Source organism: Poecilia mexicana, unplaced genomic scaffold (assembly GCF_051168715.1).
Source record: "Poecilia mexicana isolate PSO_F unplaced genomic scaffold, ASM5116871v1 scaffold_23, whole genome shotgun sequence".
NCBI classification, from domain to species: Eukaryota; Metazoa; Chordata; class Actinopteri; order Cyprinodontiformes; family Poeciliidae; genus Poecilia; species Poecilia mexicana.
Genome location: NW_028263392.1, coordinates 12,412,709 through 12,429,030, shown reverse-complemented (window position 1 = coordinate 12,429,030; position 16,322 = coordinate 12,412,709). Strand labels below are relative to the sequence as shown.

Below are 16,322 nucleotides of genomic sequence, written 5' to 3'. Positions count from 1 at the left end.
ATGAAGGAGGCATGAATGGGCAGGATGAGTCAAAAAGAGGAGCACACAGGAAGCACCGATCGTTTAGATATCTTTATGTTGTTTTTACATTTACTCAGTTTAACATTTTCAGTTGGACACGATCACAAACAAAAAAAAAATAACGAGCACACAAACATAATTTAATCTGGAAACCTCATATACAAACAGTGCAGCTTCTGGAATGATATCGGTCACTTCTCAGACAGAGAAGAACGTACACTTGGTGTAACATCAATAAATTAACTCAGTAAGGTCATGGATGGTGTTTTTGTTTCTAGGATACCATTTATTTGTCTGTGATTGGTTGGAGCAGACACCCATTAGCCACACAAAGCCCCATGCAGCCTTTTAATGTGCTGAGAGGTTTAGAAAACGAGCAGAAACTGCGACACAGAAGCTGTTTTTGTCATGAAGACTGATCCAATTAGAGGACAACCTGATAAAACATTCAATCCGTAAACTCAGACCACCGAGAGCTAGCCATCCCTGCAGTTAGCAGAGCGCCCCCGTCAGGAGATAAACAGCAATACACCACACAAACAACAACACGTCTTTTGTGCATCAGCAATTTGGTTTCACAGACAAAGGAATGATATCTCCCATATGACATGTAGAAAATAAAAAGGAGCTTTTTGTCTCGAGCACAACGAAGGATCTCAGTCCAAAAACTTGCGGTTCGGGTTGGCGCCGAAAAGAGCCACTCGGATCTCAGGCATCATCTGCAAAGTTTTAGAAATCATAAAATCATCAGCAAAACAAACAAAGATGACTGGATATCAGTCTACTAGAGCTGCTTGAGCATTCACATTTCTTCAGACCAGATCCAATTTTAATCAGTTTTGTTTCTCAATTATTGTTTTCTAAAAAATTGATAAAAATGACTGAAAATATGGTTTTAAGCGGCTTTTATCTCAATCATCCCTTGTGTGAGAAGAGAATATAGTCAAAATATCTAATGGTAAAATTGTGCTTGTTCTTTAGTAAAGAGACAATTTTAACAGAAAAAACGTCTTAAAATTATGAGAAAAGAATTGTTTTAATGAGAACAAAGGTTCAAAGGAATTCAAAGGCCAAATAAATTAGAAGCTGTAAATCATCCCTGTCAAACAAAGATGGCGGCTTTAAACTATGGAAATCCAAGGAGTGCATTGGCGAAAAAAACAAAAACAAGATTTTTAAAAAATTAAACCTTCAAAAACCAAACACTTAATTTATCTCCTTAAATTCTACAATCAAAAATCAACAAGTGTATGAAAAGTTGTCAAGCCAAAACAAATTATTGGTATTATTTGATCGACACACAACCAAAACAAAGCAATAAAAACTCCACTACCACACAAGAAAAATACATTTTACAACATAAGTATCTAATGGCTTTATAGAAACCAACAATATACAGAACAACAAAAATCTAGAGGGGAAAAACAGATGTAAACATGCGAGTTGTGCGTGTTTTTTACCTGCTGAGCCATTAGGTCCAGTCTGCTCTCCAGGGTGTTGGAAACTTTGATTTTCCCGTCGCCGTTATAGATCTCAACACCTCCAGAGCTGCAGAAAGCAGGACAGATTAAAACCCAAAGATACATAATCTGCAGAATAATCTGATCCATGTTTCAGCTTACATATCTGGAGAGAGGAAGTTGTCCTGGTCAATCCGGACCTCCAGGTTGTTCTTCACAGCTGCTTTATAGATGGAGATGTTCTTCTGGATGGACGCCTTAAAAACACACAAGTTCTTCATTTAGAGGTTTGCATATTTTAGAAAAAACATAAAATCTTGTAAAGTATTTCTCCTTGTAGTGTCTAGTGTAAATATCTCATTTGAAATTAGGCACAAAAAAAGCAACTTTTCAGCAAAATACAGGCGTAAATTTGTTAATGCTGATAAAAAAGTGCTATTTCCATTAGAATATAACAACATTTTTACTATGTTATAGGTGAAATAATCTGCCAGTGGAACTTAAAAGAAGCTCTTGTGTCCTGCTGAAAAGTTACTTGTAAGTAAGTTTTGTCTTATTTATAGATATTTGCATTAGAAAATAGACAAAAAATACTTGGAAAGATTTTGTTTTTACAGTGTAAACCTTAAGACCTTGACACCATTTTCTCACCTGTACCAACTGAACGTCCTGTTTACGACAGCGGATCGTCACTTTGGGCTCCAGCAGCTGATAGAAACCCTGATATGAGAGATTATAAAAAGAAATACATGCTTTAATGTCTTCATATTTTAGGTCAGATTTGCTTAAGTCTAGAACTGAAGTCAGAGGAACGTCTAAAATCCTCTGAACTTGTGGTGGGAATTTATCATTTATCGTACAAAGTTTCTTACCATGGTAAGAATTTTGATTTATCGTTGTCCCATAAATTTAAATTAATGATCTTAAATAAAAAACAAAATTGACAGTGTTATCAGAAATTTTCTTTTTACTATTTTGTCCACGAGTGTATTAATAAATGAGATGCAACTCAGCTTAGGTTGCTAGGTGACGAGCGGAACTCTGTTGAGGTTGCTAGGTAACAGCCTAGGCATGGGGTTGCTAGGTGAGGGACAGTGCCTGCTGATTTATGACGTTACATTTTGGAGATTTTGGAACCATCTCACTTTTTCAGACACCAAAAAACATTAATTTATTGCCACAAAACAGCTGGGTGTTTTTTTTAAGTGCTTTGGCTGTTTTTAAAACTATTTGGAGTAAAAAACTTGAAAAATTTTAATTTTGCATTTAAAAAACGTATTAATTTTCTTTTATTTATCCTTTTTATCATTATCACTAAGTACAGCGATGCATTTATACATCCATATTACACAACCTTACTCTGAACTCTATAACCTGACTAATTTAATTTAGTTAAGTTTTATGTAACAGTTAGGAGCCACACTAACACACCAATCTAAAACTGATCTAGCTGAGTGAAGTGATTTCTATAGAGAAACCTACAGGTTGTTCACTGAAACAATAGGTCTTTTTTTTAGAAAGAGATGCTGTGGCTAATTGTTTCTAACCTAGAGCACCACAAGCTAATTAGACTCACATGATCTAAATGGGAAAACTTAAAACACAGATAACTGCAGAGCCAATCTGAGAAAAACTGTACACCACAAAAGATAAGGCACCATATGATCGCTGTACAGAATAATACAATTAAGTTGTTTGTTGGCAATTTCAAGGAAGTTCCCAGTTAATCTAATACATAGGCTAATACCCAGCAGATCACTGTGTCTTCTTTATGAAACCAATAGAATCTATTGGATTATTTTAATCTATTGGATTAAATGTGATGTGTTTCCTATGGTAAATATTAAAAATCAGGTATAAAACGTGAACAAACCTGCAGAATCAAACCGTCCAACAGAGCTGGGTACCTAGCTGGATCTTTAGCGATGTTAGCAAGCCGCTGGCGAGCTTCATTCAGCATATCCTGACAGGACAAACATGGATCAGATTTGTTGTCATTTCCACTCAACCTGCGTGTCTCACTGCTGTGCGTGCGACAAGGCTTACTGAGATCATATCGTCGCGGGCCTTCAGCACCTTCAGTCGAGCCTGGTTCATCAGGTTTGACATTTGACTGTTGGACAAATAACAGACACATTGGAGCTGCTTAGATTGCTAAATGGATCTATATTTATCCATGCAGACGGTAAGGAGGCGGGCTGGTTAGAGGGAACCACAGGGTGAAGAGCTGGGACACAATTATAGAAACACTGCTGCGCACACAGCTGCTTCTTTGTTCCTGAAGTGAGAAATAAAAGGATTTGGTGTCCCGCCATGACTTACATCTTCTTCTGCTGCTCTATCTGCTTCTCTTTCTTCTCGTAGTACTCCATGATCTTCAACCGCTGGGTTTGGACCAGACGGCCCTTCTCAATGTTGAACTCCTCCTCTGCCTGCAGGGACACACTGGGTTATTCTGGCTGGATTTAAAACACTTCAGCTCATGTACTGAAAGGTTTATTTCTTAAGAGATCAGTTTGTGGTGTAGAGATCCTTTCCTTTCCTTTTTCAGTCCAAATATTAAAGACAAACCTGAATTTATGTTGTGTATTAATTCATGAACACACGAATACAATGGAAACATTTAATTAAAGTACATACCTAACAAAGTCTGAAAATAAAAGCATTTTTCTATTTTCCATTCTCTTTTTCCGTACTTATTCAGATTTGCATGACACATTTCCAGACGACACAGAAAACTGAGGAATCTTATGATTTATTTGGGTTTAATTTTGTAAACTTGTTTTTAATTTTTAATAATTGGTGAATAATGACTACATAAGCCAGTCCTAGCTCCATCAACAACTTAAAAATTATGAGGAAATTTTTAAATAAGTTAAAATACAGAATATTTTTCGTCAAACATATTTAATGACTACACTACCAGTAGTAATAATAAAAACAATAATGATGAATAAAACTAGCATATTATCATCTTGTGAAAAAGATAAAAGAACTCACAAATGTATTTTAGTTATTCTGTTTTCTCAAAAAAAGAAAAGTTAAAACTTGAAGGTGAGGGTGTTTTCTACACCTAAAATTATTGTCTGGATCCACTCCACCTCACAGCTATTTAGGTTACTTCTATTCAAATAATCATTTAAACCAAAAATTATATGCAAAGAATATAAATATCAACTTAAGACCTAAAAAAATGCAAGTGTTATGGCGTTTCTGATGCTCCGATTTGCAGCTTTTAGCACCCCCTAGTGGCCCTAGTGGTGAGTTTCACCCATTGAAGGACTAAATGGAATGAAACGTGACAATCCTCATATTTTCTCTCTCTGGGTTCCAGCTGTTTTTATACCATTATTAGCAGCTTTAGTAAATAACCAATTTTGCTTAATAGACATTAGTTCAACAAATTATTTACTGAAAGTAAAGCTCATGCAAAAAAAGAAGCCTTAAGCAAACAGCAGATGTGTTTTCAATCATTTCCTGTCTGATTTACAGACCAACAGAAGCAAAGCAGATGGATTTCCTGATTTCACAATAAAAAAATACCCTGAAGGCACCATGTGACATCTCAGACCTAATAACTCTGATTCAGAATATTATCTGAGCACAGAATGAGAAATATTTATTTGAAGCAACAATAATATTAACGAAATTATCAGTGTGTGATAATGACTGTGTGTTTATACCTTTGCATCAATTTCCTCTGCCTTCTCATTGGCCTCCTGCTCTATGAAGGCCATCATATGTTTAATCTGTGGGGGGGGAAAAACACAGAGAAGTGAAAAAAAGTCACTTTCCACAATAGAATATATATCACCATTTATGTAGCCAAAAACTTAGACTCACAACGTAATTTGTTTACAAAAACATTCCTGCTTATCTGAAGCATATTTACGATATTTGTAATCATGTCCAAATGCAAGGTTATTTGAACAAATCCATAATTTTGTGCAGAACAGATTTCTTTCCCTTAATTTTTAATGTGTAACTAATGTGTAATGTGGATAATTGGAATAAAACAAAATGACATGCATCAGTTCTGTTGGTAGATATACTCTCTCTAACTTTCAACATTATTTCTCCATTTATTTGTAAAGTAACATCTCTGATGGTATTTGCCACATCAGTGAGAAATGTTTTAGATCATTTGGTTGCAGGTCAAAGCAGAAAAGTCTAAGTCTATTTTCTAAGACTTTTTTTTTTTTTTTAGTTACTATTACTTTCAAATACAACTCAGCTGCAGCAAACTTTCTGAATATGTATAGTCCTCTGAAATAATTTTAGCTTTGTCAAGTATTCAAAGAACTGCAACTCCAGAACCCGGGGTTATCGTCTGCAAAACCTGTTTAGCAGAAGTTACACCTACATGTGTCTCCACCAGCTTTGCAAAATGTGAAGACTTTCATTCTCGACTATCCTTTAAAAAATAGCTTGAGCTCTGATTGGGTGGAAGTCTTGCAACAGAATGTAATTTGAATTTTGGTCTGTACTTTGACTGAGCCATTCTAACACAATAAAATGTTTGGATTTAATCATTTCCATTTTAGTTTGGGCTACTGCTGCAACACTAAAAAATGTTTGCACGTTTGGCTAAAGGGTTAATAATGGGATTCATTTACTAATTTTAGTAATTAACATGTTAAATCTGCTGTAAAGTGTATGAATAATTTTGCAAACACTGTCAGTTTTCTTATAAAGTTTCTTTTTATTCTTAACAGTTGGTTTAAGAAGTAAATTTATGCACTAAAATTTGCCTCTGATATGAATAAAACTGACTGAATCTGCATAACAGGCTACCGTGGTAAAGAATTGGCAATAAAATGAATAAAAACAAATTTTAAGACCAGTGAAAAACCCTGACAGACATTCAGAAAGTTTCAAGTACTAGTGTTGAAGAATACTTCACTATAAAATGTGGTTTCTTTTAACCAGATGAATGATTTAGACATTTACAGAGGGAGAGGGAGGGATATTGCAGCCATGTTTAATGCTCAGATCTCTTCTGTTGCTAGTTATTGGAGCTTCTTCATATTATTTTCCACCTCAGTCACTCCAAGTTCCTCATCAGGCCTTGGCGTGTTGTTCATCATGTGATCGTTTGGAAATATGACCGCAATAACTTCTGTACGGCCTCAGCTTTAAATCACAGCAAACATAAACTGGTTTTCTTACCAGTAACAGCCCTATTAGAGCCCCCAAAAACGCAGTACAGAAGGTTTAACCTGCCAATGTCATCCTTCTTCCAGACGGATTACAGGTCATAAAAATACGGTTTTACCTACTGTAGCTTTTAAATTAGCAGCATAAAAGATAATCCTACAATATAATGCTTTATGGAGTAAAGCTGCGTGTTTGAACACTTTGTTACCTGCTTCTGAACGTCGGCATCGCTGAGCGCCATGGTCACGGCTGTTTAAGGTACACCGAGGCCTTCAGGAGGGGAAAAACAAACACAAACACGGTTTTAAAACGACACAAACGACGACACGCAGCTGCTACTAACAATAACAATATTTTAATTAAAAGAAGAGGGGTTTAAAATGTGTAAATATACCCGAGAATGACAGAGGAGACGGTTTGAATTAATCTCCGCAGTCGTGACTCCAAAAGATGTCCACAGCAGATCAGCTGACTAGCAGGAGTCACCTGACGGTTGGTTCTGACCAGAGGGAGCAACTGGCTCAGAGGCGCATTACCGCCCCCTGCCGGACCGGAGAGGAACGGACAGGCGGAAATAAAATAAAATAAAATAAAATAAAATAAAATAGTCAAAGTACTAATAATTAAGTACAAAAGTAATGCATATGAAAGAAAAAAATATTTTCACTTTTAAAGTGATCTTGATGAGAGTGAGATTTATAGGTGACAATGACATAAATATTGGATTCATAATAGGGATTTTGAAAGTTAAAATTATGACTGAAAGGATGTAGCACAAAGATCATTTGAATAAAAAAGATCTTTCTAGATTTTTGAACAAACCATTTAAAATGATTTAACGCCATTATTCTATGCATGTGCTCCATGTAAATAAATAATTACAAGGTTTCACAGTTTATGTTTTGTAGCTTCAAATCACTCCTATTTTGCTATCATAAAAATTCATATATTATCTTGCATGTAGCAATTATTTGTGGGTTAAAACCTGTAGATTTATACATTTTCTGTAAAAAAAAAAAAAAAAAAAAACTTTAAACAAATTAAGCCCATAATTTTACTATGCATAAAAGATTATTTATTTAGCATTTTAATACCTGAGTAACAGCAGTATTTTATAAGATTGTGTTATTAAGCAAAGGTTTACATATGACCTTGAAGATAACCACTATATTTTACTGAATAATTAATCAGTTTTGAATTGATTAAGATGTAATCAAACAAAAAAATTGTTTAATTTTTAACAGGGAGGTGACTATAGATACAGGTGTGAGAAGCTGAACTCAGTGAATTTATCTCCAAGCCATTCCAGATTGAAGTTTTATTTCATTTGTTTTATTTGAACTTGCTTGATATTTGGAAAATATCCAAATTAAATTGCAGTAATTATTTCACCTACACATTCCCAGGCTTTGTATTATTTAGTGCACAGTTACTTCATTGAGTATAAACAGAGGAAGTTGCAAACAAAGAGGAAGTTCACAGCAAAGAGTTATAAAAACAAAGGACGGATATAAACTTAGGATGTAAAGATATGATTAAATGTGGTGAATCTGTCCGAAGACAGATTGTTTTACAGAAGAAGAGAAACAGAGAAGGTTGTCTTAGAAAATGATAAAACTAAAAATCTGCAAGACATCATCATCATGGCACTCCTGAGGTTTTGTTTTTTCCCCCTGCTGCCAGCAGGGGGAGCTAGAAGCTGGAAACTTTAGCTTTAGAAATAGCTCTTCTCTGTGTCTGACATGCATTTTCCGCTCATGTCACAGTGTCACCAGCACCTGCTGTGCTCTCTAATCTGTTTGGACAGAAAGCGTAAAACTCCAGAGACTGTTTACCTGAGTGAAGCACAGAGATCCGCTGACCTCTTTACAGGCCACAAAACACAAAGGTTAAACTTGGATTAAACTTTAAGAGTCTTTTTTAAAAAACTATATTTTCACTGATTACTGTCCAAACTTTCTCAGTTGGGATGATCAGCAAAGTCACGATTGACTCCTCTGCTGCCAACTGTTATGTCATGGATTTGTGAGGTGGGTGGGTGAGAGAGAGGGAGAGACACTTGTGGACAGCTTGTCCACCTTGTTATTCCCTTCCCAGCACCAGAATGCATTTCTGCCGATCTGCTGACCTGTGGCTTTGTCTCTGAATGCACGTCACAATCTGACCTGCTCCTCATCTAGCAACTCTTCCACAGAGGACAGAGGTACTCCTGCTTTTCTTATAAATCCTGTTTGAGTTGCATTAAATATTGATGACTTATTCTGTCCAGAGTTAAGCTGACGTTTGTTTTGGAGGATTATCATGTTTGCAGCCAGGGTTCAACAAAAACGTGAAGCAAAAAGGGAATTTTTTTCTCTTGACATTGAAAGCTGACCTTCTCCAACCTGTGTTGGCTGCATGTTAGCATGGAAAGCTCGGCCTAAATCTCATTATTTAACCCCTCGTAATCTGCTGTTGATGTAAAGGACCAGTTGGAAACCACATTCCCATGTGGGACAGTAAATAAAGGTCCGTTTCTGAGCTGGTCGACGTGGACGAGGCTTGTTTTCTGACTAACTTTGCTGTTTAGATCAGGCCAGTTGCTGCTACAGTCTGCACAGACCTGCAGGACTAAAAACCCTTAAAGTCATAATTACAAGTAAAGGCACAATAAACTTTCTTGAATTAAATTAAACACATATGCTCTTTGATCTTCAAGGTCTCACTAATTAATGTATTAAAGTCTCAGAAAGCTTAATAAAAACGCTGTTGGAGGACAGAAAATTGTTTCCCTTTGAGACAATAAGAATGAAATATTGTATGTGCTCAAAGAAATGGCAGCAAAAATATTCCTTTTGGACATTTACTTCAAAAACCTTCATCATTTTAAATTTGAGACTTTAAATCGTATTGTTGTTGTTTAGAAAGAGCAACAAGTCCACATCACTGCTACATATTAAAATAAATATTTATGAAAAACAAAATATTTAGACAATGAAATATTGGACAATAAGTACAGAGGATTTTTATATATTTTAAATTTTGGACATTTTATGGAAATTTAGGGTATATATCAGCATGTTAGAGATTATTTCAGTATGAACTCAGTATGTCAGTATTTATTTCACATTTTTATACAAATACACAAGGTGGGAAACAGACCAGCTTTGAAAGTAAAAATTAAATATTTTAGCACCAAACTGTTTTGTAGAAATGGATAAGTTGGCAAACAATTTTTTTTTTAAATTTACAAGAATCATAAATATTTTAATCTAATTGTTGTCTGAAGTCCAGTCAATTAAGTTTAGTTCAGCTTCTGTGAGCTGAACTAATCATGAACATGAGCTAATCAGTTCTGATTAGCTCATGTAAATTTGATTTACTTCATTTTAGCCCGTTTGCATAAATATCGTGCATTAAAACGTCAAACTGAATTAAAACAGACATTTAATTAAAATTCTGATTATTTATTTCAAACATGTAAATATGAGTTAATAAAGAAAATAAAAAAAATCGAGACAACAGATTTATATATTCAAAAAGTTTCAGATCCCATTCAGTTCAAACTTTATTTCAACTGAATTCAGCTGTAATTCATCATTTTTTTATTTAGCCTTGAATGACACTTGTACTCAATTCAGTTTTGTTTTAATTTCAACCAATTTTACTTTAATTCTACATACATTTGATTAAATTCATTTAATTCAAATAAATGTCTGCTCAAACAAATGGATTCAAACTAAATTACGTTTTTAACTTACTGAACAGTTCAGTTTAAATGCAGTCAAACTGCAGTTTGAATTAATTTGTTTTAGCTCAATATGAATTGAGTTGGACTGAATCCTATTGTAGCTAAATAAAACTGAAGCCTAATTAAATGTGCCCGAGTTCAACTGAGTTTAACTCAGGCACAGTTTAACTGAGCTGAATTGATTTATTTTCATTTAAATCAATTCAGCTTGAACTGAATTTATTTTAGGATGAAGTTTGAACTGAATCATATTGATTCAGTTCAGTATGAACTGAGTCAACGTACACGGCACCTACATATTAAGACGTAAATTAAACTGAAACAAACTGTATCAAAGCTCAACCTTAATTCAATTCAGCTTCAACTGAACTAAATATCAGTTTTATTTAGTCTGTCTGGGGTTATGCCACTTCAGTTTAATTCAATGTGATGTTTTAGAAAAGTGAAATTAAAACCAGACAGGGCTCTGAAGACTAGCAGTGAATATGATACAATATTATAGAGTGACCAGAGAGCGTTACAAATATCTATTCTGGGACTGGCATGAAGGGGACGAGTTACCGTAATCAAAGTGGTGACACAAGAAGGTCAAGGTGTGACCTAAAGGAACGTCTCAAAAGAATTCATGAAAAGACGACATGTTTGATTTTATACCCACGAATAAAAAGCTACGTTTTCAGACTACATGTGAAAGCTAAGTCAGTACTTTAAATCTGTTGTGTTGGCGTTATATCACTATTTCCCAAGCTGCAGCGCTTCCATTTTTGATTGACAGACAGACATGTATATGGCACCTAAACATAGTAAGATATGCAAGGCTAAAGATAGCAACACAGAGGAGCAAGCGAGCAATTTTTTCCAGAGGCTGATGTCAACGAGAACGCAGACAACAATCGCATGCGATTAACTTTGTCTGGAAAAACTGGATAACTTTGGTGCCTTTATAAAAACACACAATGTTTATAAAAGAATATTCACGCTTTGTCACATTAAAACCACAAACTTCAATTTATGACAAAAAAAAAACAACCGAAAAGTAACTGTGAAGAAAGTTTTTCATAATTAAAAATCTGAAATCTGTGCTGTGCATGATGGGTATTTATCACTTTTGCACAAGCCCAGTTATACTGGAAGTATCATTTTTTAAGTGTTGTGACAGATTTTCATTTAGGTCCAGGTCTCTACTTTGAATAGGCCATAAATCTGCAACATGCAGCTCCGGAGCAACAAGTGGCTCTTTGGACTTTAATGGCTCTTACGTTTGGTTAAAAATTATATACACAGATATAATAATAAATGCATTTTTAGTAGTTTTTATGTGTGTTTAAATTCCACACTAAAAGAATAACACTAAAAAGATCCATTTGTCTTAAGATCTATTTTCTTGTCATAAGGTTGGAATCTGTGATTTTTTATTTTCTTACATCATTTTTCATCCAACAGAAAAAAAATTATCCATGCCCTTTGCAACATTATACGTTTATTTTTTTTATTTTTATTTTTTTGAAATCCTAAAAACAGAAGTAAAATGATGGTTCCTTAAAAATGACACTTTTTTTTATTTTTTTATTTTTTTTTTTTACAAACGACATTTATCTAAAATTATTGGTTGTCTTTTGGCTAAAAAAAAGTGGCATTTGTGGCTCTAACAGTAGTCTTTTGGTTGTAAAGGTTGCAGACCCTTGGACTAGGCCATTCTAACACAAGAATGTGCTTGGATCTTAACCTAGTTTAATCGGGTTTGAATTAGGGATGCAAGTTATTGATTAATTAGTTAAAAAGTTGACTGGTTTTATCGACCAACTAACAATTAACTAATAAGAAGCCATTTTCTTAAAACAGAAATTTTTTCTTGTATGTCTTTAAATAACATAAAGAGATACGTTTTTCATAATATGGTGGACGAATTTATGTAATATTTAAAAAATAGACGTTTATATAAGTACCGTCTCTGGTTATTTTTTAATGAACGTTAAAATCTCGCTCAAAAAAGTTCAATAACTCACAACAGTCTTCAAAATAAACCTAGCTTATTGGCATGTTGTTGTTTTTTTAAATTTACCATCGTGTTACATTTTTTCTTGATTATATTCCAGAATATTTTCCTCGCCTTTTTAGCACGTCAGTAATTTTTGAATGAGAAGTTGACGCAGCGACGTCATGCAGTTTCTGAATGAGCGTTGCTAATGTGATAAATTAAGGACAATGTCGAGTATTTCTATTTTAAAACAACTTAAGGAGTTTGTCAAGTGTTTATCTTGCTAAACAAAACTGCATAAAGTGCATTTTACATACCACACCAGACTCTGTTTGGACCGTTCATCTTTTCTGTTTTGGTTTGGCCGCCATATTTAATTTTGTATCAATTGCTAAGGATGACCAGTGGCGCCCTCTGCTGAACGGCGGCCAAATTACAACACTGAAAGAAAGTCTAAAGTCTAAGTTAATCGAATTGAACTAACTTTTACCTAATCAGCCATTAATTGTCAATTAAGTGGATTAATTGTTTCCGTCCCCAGTTTGAATGCTGTTGAACGTAATCGTCTCACCTCTGATCTGTGCTTGTCTGCAGGAACCAGCCTTCATTCTGGAGGGAAAGGTCCCAGTCGAGCCCAACAGGGGGGATGGAGGCAGCAGTCCGGCCTCTCTGCCTCTGACCCCGGCAGAGACCTCTGGACCCTGGCACAGCGAGAGTCTCCTGGCAGAGTCCTGGTCCACGATGGGCGACATGGACCCTGAGGACAGCAAGAGCCTCGACAGCAACGACGGGCCCGTTTTAGCCGGAGACGAGAACCACTCCTCCAACTCCGACATGGTGCACCTGGAGCGGGAGGAGGCGGAGATGCTGGAGGAGACCGAGGGGAGGAGATGGAGGGACGAGGACGAGGAGCTGCAGGCAAGCATTCTGAGCATGCTCAGTGTGGAGAGGGAGCTGGCGGAGCCGGACCTCCAAGCTCCAGAGGCGAAGGAGCTGCTGGTGTCTGCGGAGGAGCCTCATGCAGAGTTCAGGCATGTTGTTCCCCCAATGGCGCTGCCTCTGCTGCCCATTCTCAAACTGGATCCCCCCTCCACGACAACCACACCAGTCCCTTCAACCACAGCCTCCGAAGTGGAGGAGCAATATTCCACGCTGGGCCTCCACCCTCCATCCATCCTGTCGCCGAAGGCTCCAGAGCTTCAAACAGAAGAGAGTCCAGAAGCTAAATTCTCACAGATTCCCCTTCAGGATGATGGAGAACATTCAGTTAAAGCAGCCGCTGCACCTAAGACCAAATCTCTGAGCTCCTCCGAGCTTCTGTTTGGAGGCGCTGCGCTAGTGGCCGTCGTAGGAGTGGTGGCTTATGGAGCTATAGTCTACTGCAAAAAGTAGAAAACGCATTTTGACCTGTGTCTTTTCAGTTCTCAGATGTATTCCTGCTGAATTATTTACATTTCCTTTCTGAATTCTGCAGTTAAATTAGATTTTGTAGAAGAATGTAACGCTACCTCGGCTCACAGAAGCCTTTTTTCTCTTTAATCTATGAAAAAACTGACAAAGGAAACTGAAATCAGGTTGATCATGTTTGGAAAAGCATCCATCAGCACCAGAGAGCAGCATATAGATAAAAATGAAGACAACCAGCACATTTCTCTAAATGTCATACATCTTGCAACATCTCTGTTCATGGTTTTTTTCTGTTTCTAGAGCATGTGTCAAACTCGGGGGGCCAAATCTGGCTTTTTATGCGCCATCAAGTTACATCAATCTGTCCCTCTACTTTTTCATGATTCCACAGCTGTGGAAATTTATGCTAAATAAAAAAAATCCCTGCTAATGTATAATTGTGAATTTATTGCAAATTGTTTAGCAAAAAATGGTCAAAAATTTGGGTTTAAGTGATGCTAACTCCCACCTTGAGGGGGCACTGTTTCATACTTTTACTCCACTGATGCCTCGTCCTTACTTGAACTCAAGTTACAGTCCGTGATTGATTTGGCGAGTAATTAAAAGTCACATTTAACGTCATAACATAACCACAAATATTGCAAGGAAGTATTTCTAATTTATAAATACTTCATACTATCGTATAATCAATCATTTTGATTGCAAAAAACCCAGAAAAACAATCGTGAAATCCATGAGGGACTAATCAATGTGAAAAGATGCTCAATTTGATTTAATTTGAATGCAGAGACAGCTGTTTATTGATATTGTTAATGGTTTTTATCAAACCATTCTGGCTCAGTATGTTCATAATTTTTATAAGGAACAAAATCGAAATGAGTTTGATACCACTGATCTGGAGATCATGAATTTAACATGTTTTCCCTTTTGGATCCGATTACAGCTGAATGTGTAGCATGTGTTTAATGCTATAACATGTAAATCTCTTGGGTTTACAAAGCATACAAAATTATCATACCCATTAAAACATTCTTACATTCTGCTTTGTGCTTTACTGGGATAATAATACAACGTGCAACAACAAAGCAGACCACACTAGTAACATTTTATACTATTAAAAATCAGAAAAAGTGTCCTGTGATTTTTTTAACAATCTTCTTTTTCTACTTGATTTTCCGAAATAAAAGCCTGTGCAACCGAAGGAAATCCCCTTGCTAGTAAACAGAGTCCACTTGTGTCATTTAATCTCTGAATGAATTTATCATATTTGGAGAACAAACAGGAAGAGATCAGAGAGAAAGTTGTTTAAAGGAGGATTAGGTAATAAAATCCCCAAAGTACAAAGGTTTATGGGACGTGGATGCATTTCTATTAAAATGTTTAAAATGAATACAAATATTTTAATTATAGCAAAAAACAATAGACATATATACATTTAATTAGCAGAGATGTTTAAATCCTGTCCTCCGCACCTTGTGAATTCAGTACAGATGAGGCACCATAAGCGGTAAAATCCCAGTTTAGAGTTTTACTACAGCTTTGTGTGTTGGCTCAGTGAACAACCGTTATCCAAATCCTCAGGTAGGAAACCACTGGAACAGATAACCAAATGTGTGTGAAGCTCCTGGTGTCAGAGCAGGAAATTCAAAACACTCGATTTAAGTGCTGAGGAGAAGCACAGATTAGACACAAACTACGAGAGAAAATTTTGATTTTTTGACGCGAAACACAGTTATAATTTATTAGAAAACCCGCAACAACTAGTAGATGCTGTCATTTCTTTATAGTTTATGTCAATGTCTGTCACCCATTTTCTGTCCAAAACACTTAATACCATGAAACAGTGTGTGCAGTGCTTTAAATCTGTTTTAAGGAATGATTTTTGTTGAATCATTCTCTTAATATTTACTTCCTTTTTACAACCAATGTTAAATTACATCTTCAAGTACTTTTATCATAAACATTACATTGTTTTTCCTTAGTTCACTGTGAAAAATACCTAAGCTAATACAATTTGACAAAATAAAATTTTAGCTGCTGCTCTTTGTGGTTTTCTTATTTCTTAAAGACATGACTGTTTATCGTTCTTAACTTTTGGGGAAACAGGTTAGAATAATGACACAAATGGAGAATACAATAAAAGAGCAGGTGGACTCTCAGATTATTTATTAGTGTTTGAAAAGATTGTTTGCTTGTGTGGTACACCACATGCTGGATCTGATTTCTGCTAAATAACGTCACTTTCAGATATTATTTTTCTATCCTAAGTATCTTTTGAGACCTGAAAAATTATCTTCTGCCCTCCATTTCTCCACTTCTCTCTTCAGCCAGTTTGTAAAAGTGATGGGTTTGTCTAGTCAAAGTCTGGACTTAAATTCAGTAAAGATGCTGGTGTGTGACTGAACAAACTCTCCAATGTGGCAACGTTAACATAAACTTGCAAAAGAAGAGAACTAAATTTCTTCAGAGTGAAGTAAAATACTAGTTTTAGAGTGAAATTACTTTTTATTTAAATGGGGCCAGACTGATTTGGGTAAATGTTTTCCCTTAACAAATTACAATGTGAAAA

General features: G+C 35.7%; 2 protein-coding genes across 2 annotated transcripts; one reads left to right on the top strand and one right to left on the bottom strand.

The window, feature by feature from the left end:
* Nucleotides 1-59: 59 nt before the first annotated feature.
* On the bottom strand, nucleotides 60-7,153 carry atp6v1e1b (ATPase H+ transporting V1 subunit E1b). Its single transcript, XM_014981250.2, has 10 exons — nucleotides 7,033-7,153; nucleotides 6,847-6,908; nucleotides 5,165-5,230; nucleotides 3,804-3,913; nucleotides 3,528-3,594; nucleotides 3,355-3,444; nucleotides 2,133-2,201; nucleotides 1,644-1,738; nucleotides 1,482-1,569; nucleotides 60-740 (listed from the first exon to the last, which is right to left on the bottom strand). The coding sequence occupies exons 2-10, from the start codon at nucleotides 6,877-6,879 to the stop codon at nucleotides 678-680; spliced, it is 681 nt and encodes a 226-aa protein (XP_014836736.1). The 5' UTR covers nucleotides 6,880-6,908; nucleotides 7,033-7,153; the 3' UTR covers nucleotides 60-677.
* A 1,261-nt stretch (nucleotides 7,154-8,414) lies between these two features.
* On the top strand, nucleotides 8,415-15,792 carry LOC106914458 (uncharacterized). Its single transcript, XM_088003472.1, has 2 exons — nucleotides 8,415-8,841; nucleotides 12,941-15,792. Exon 2 carries the CDS (start codon nucleotides 13,088-13,090, stop codon nucleotides 13,736-13,738), a length of 651 nt encoding a protein of 216 aa, XP_087859598.1. The 5' UTR covers nucleotides 8,415-8,841; nucleotides 12,941-13,087; the 3' UTR covers nucleotides 13,739-15,792.
* The last annotated feature ends 530 nt before the right edge of the window (nucleotides 15,793-16,322 follow it).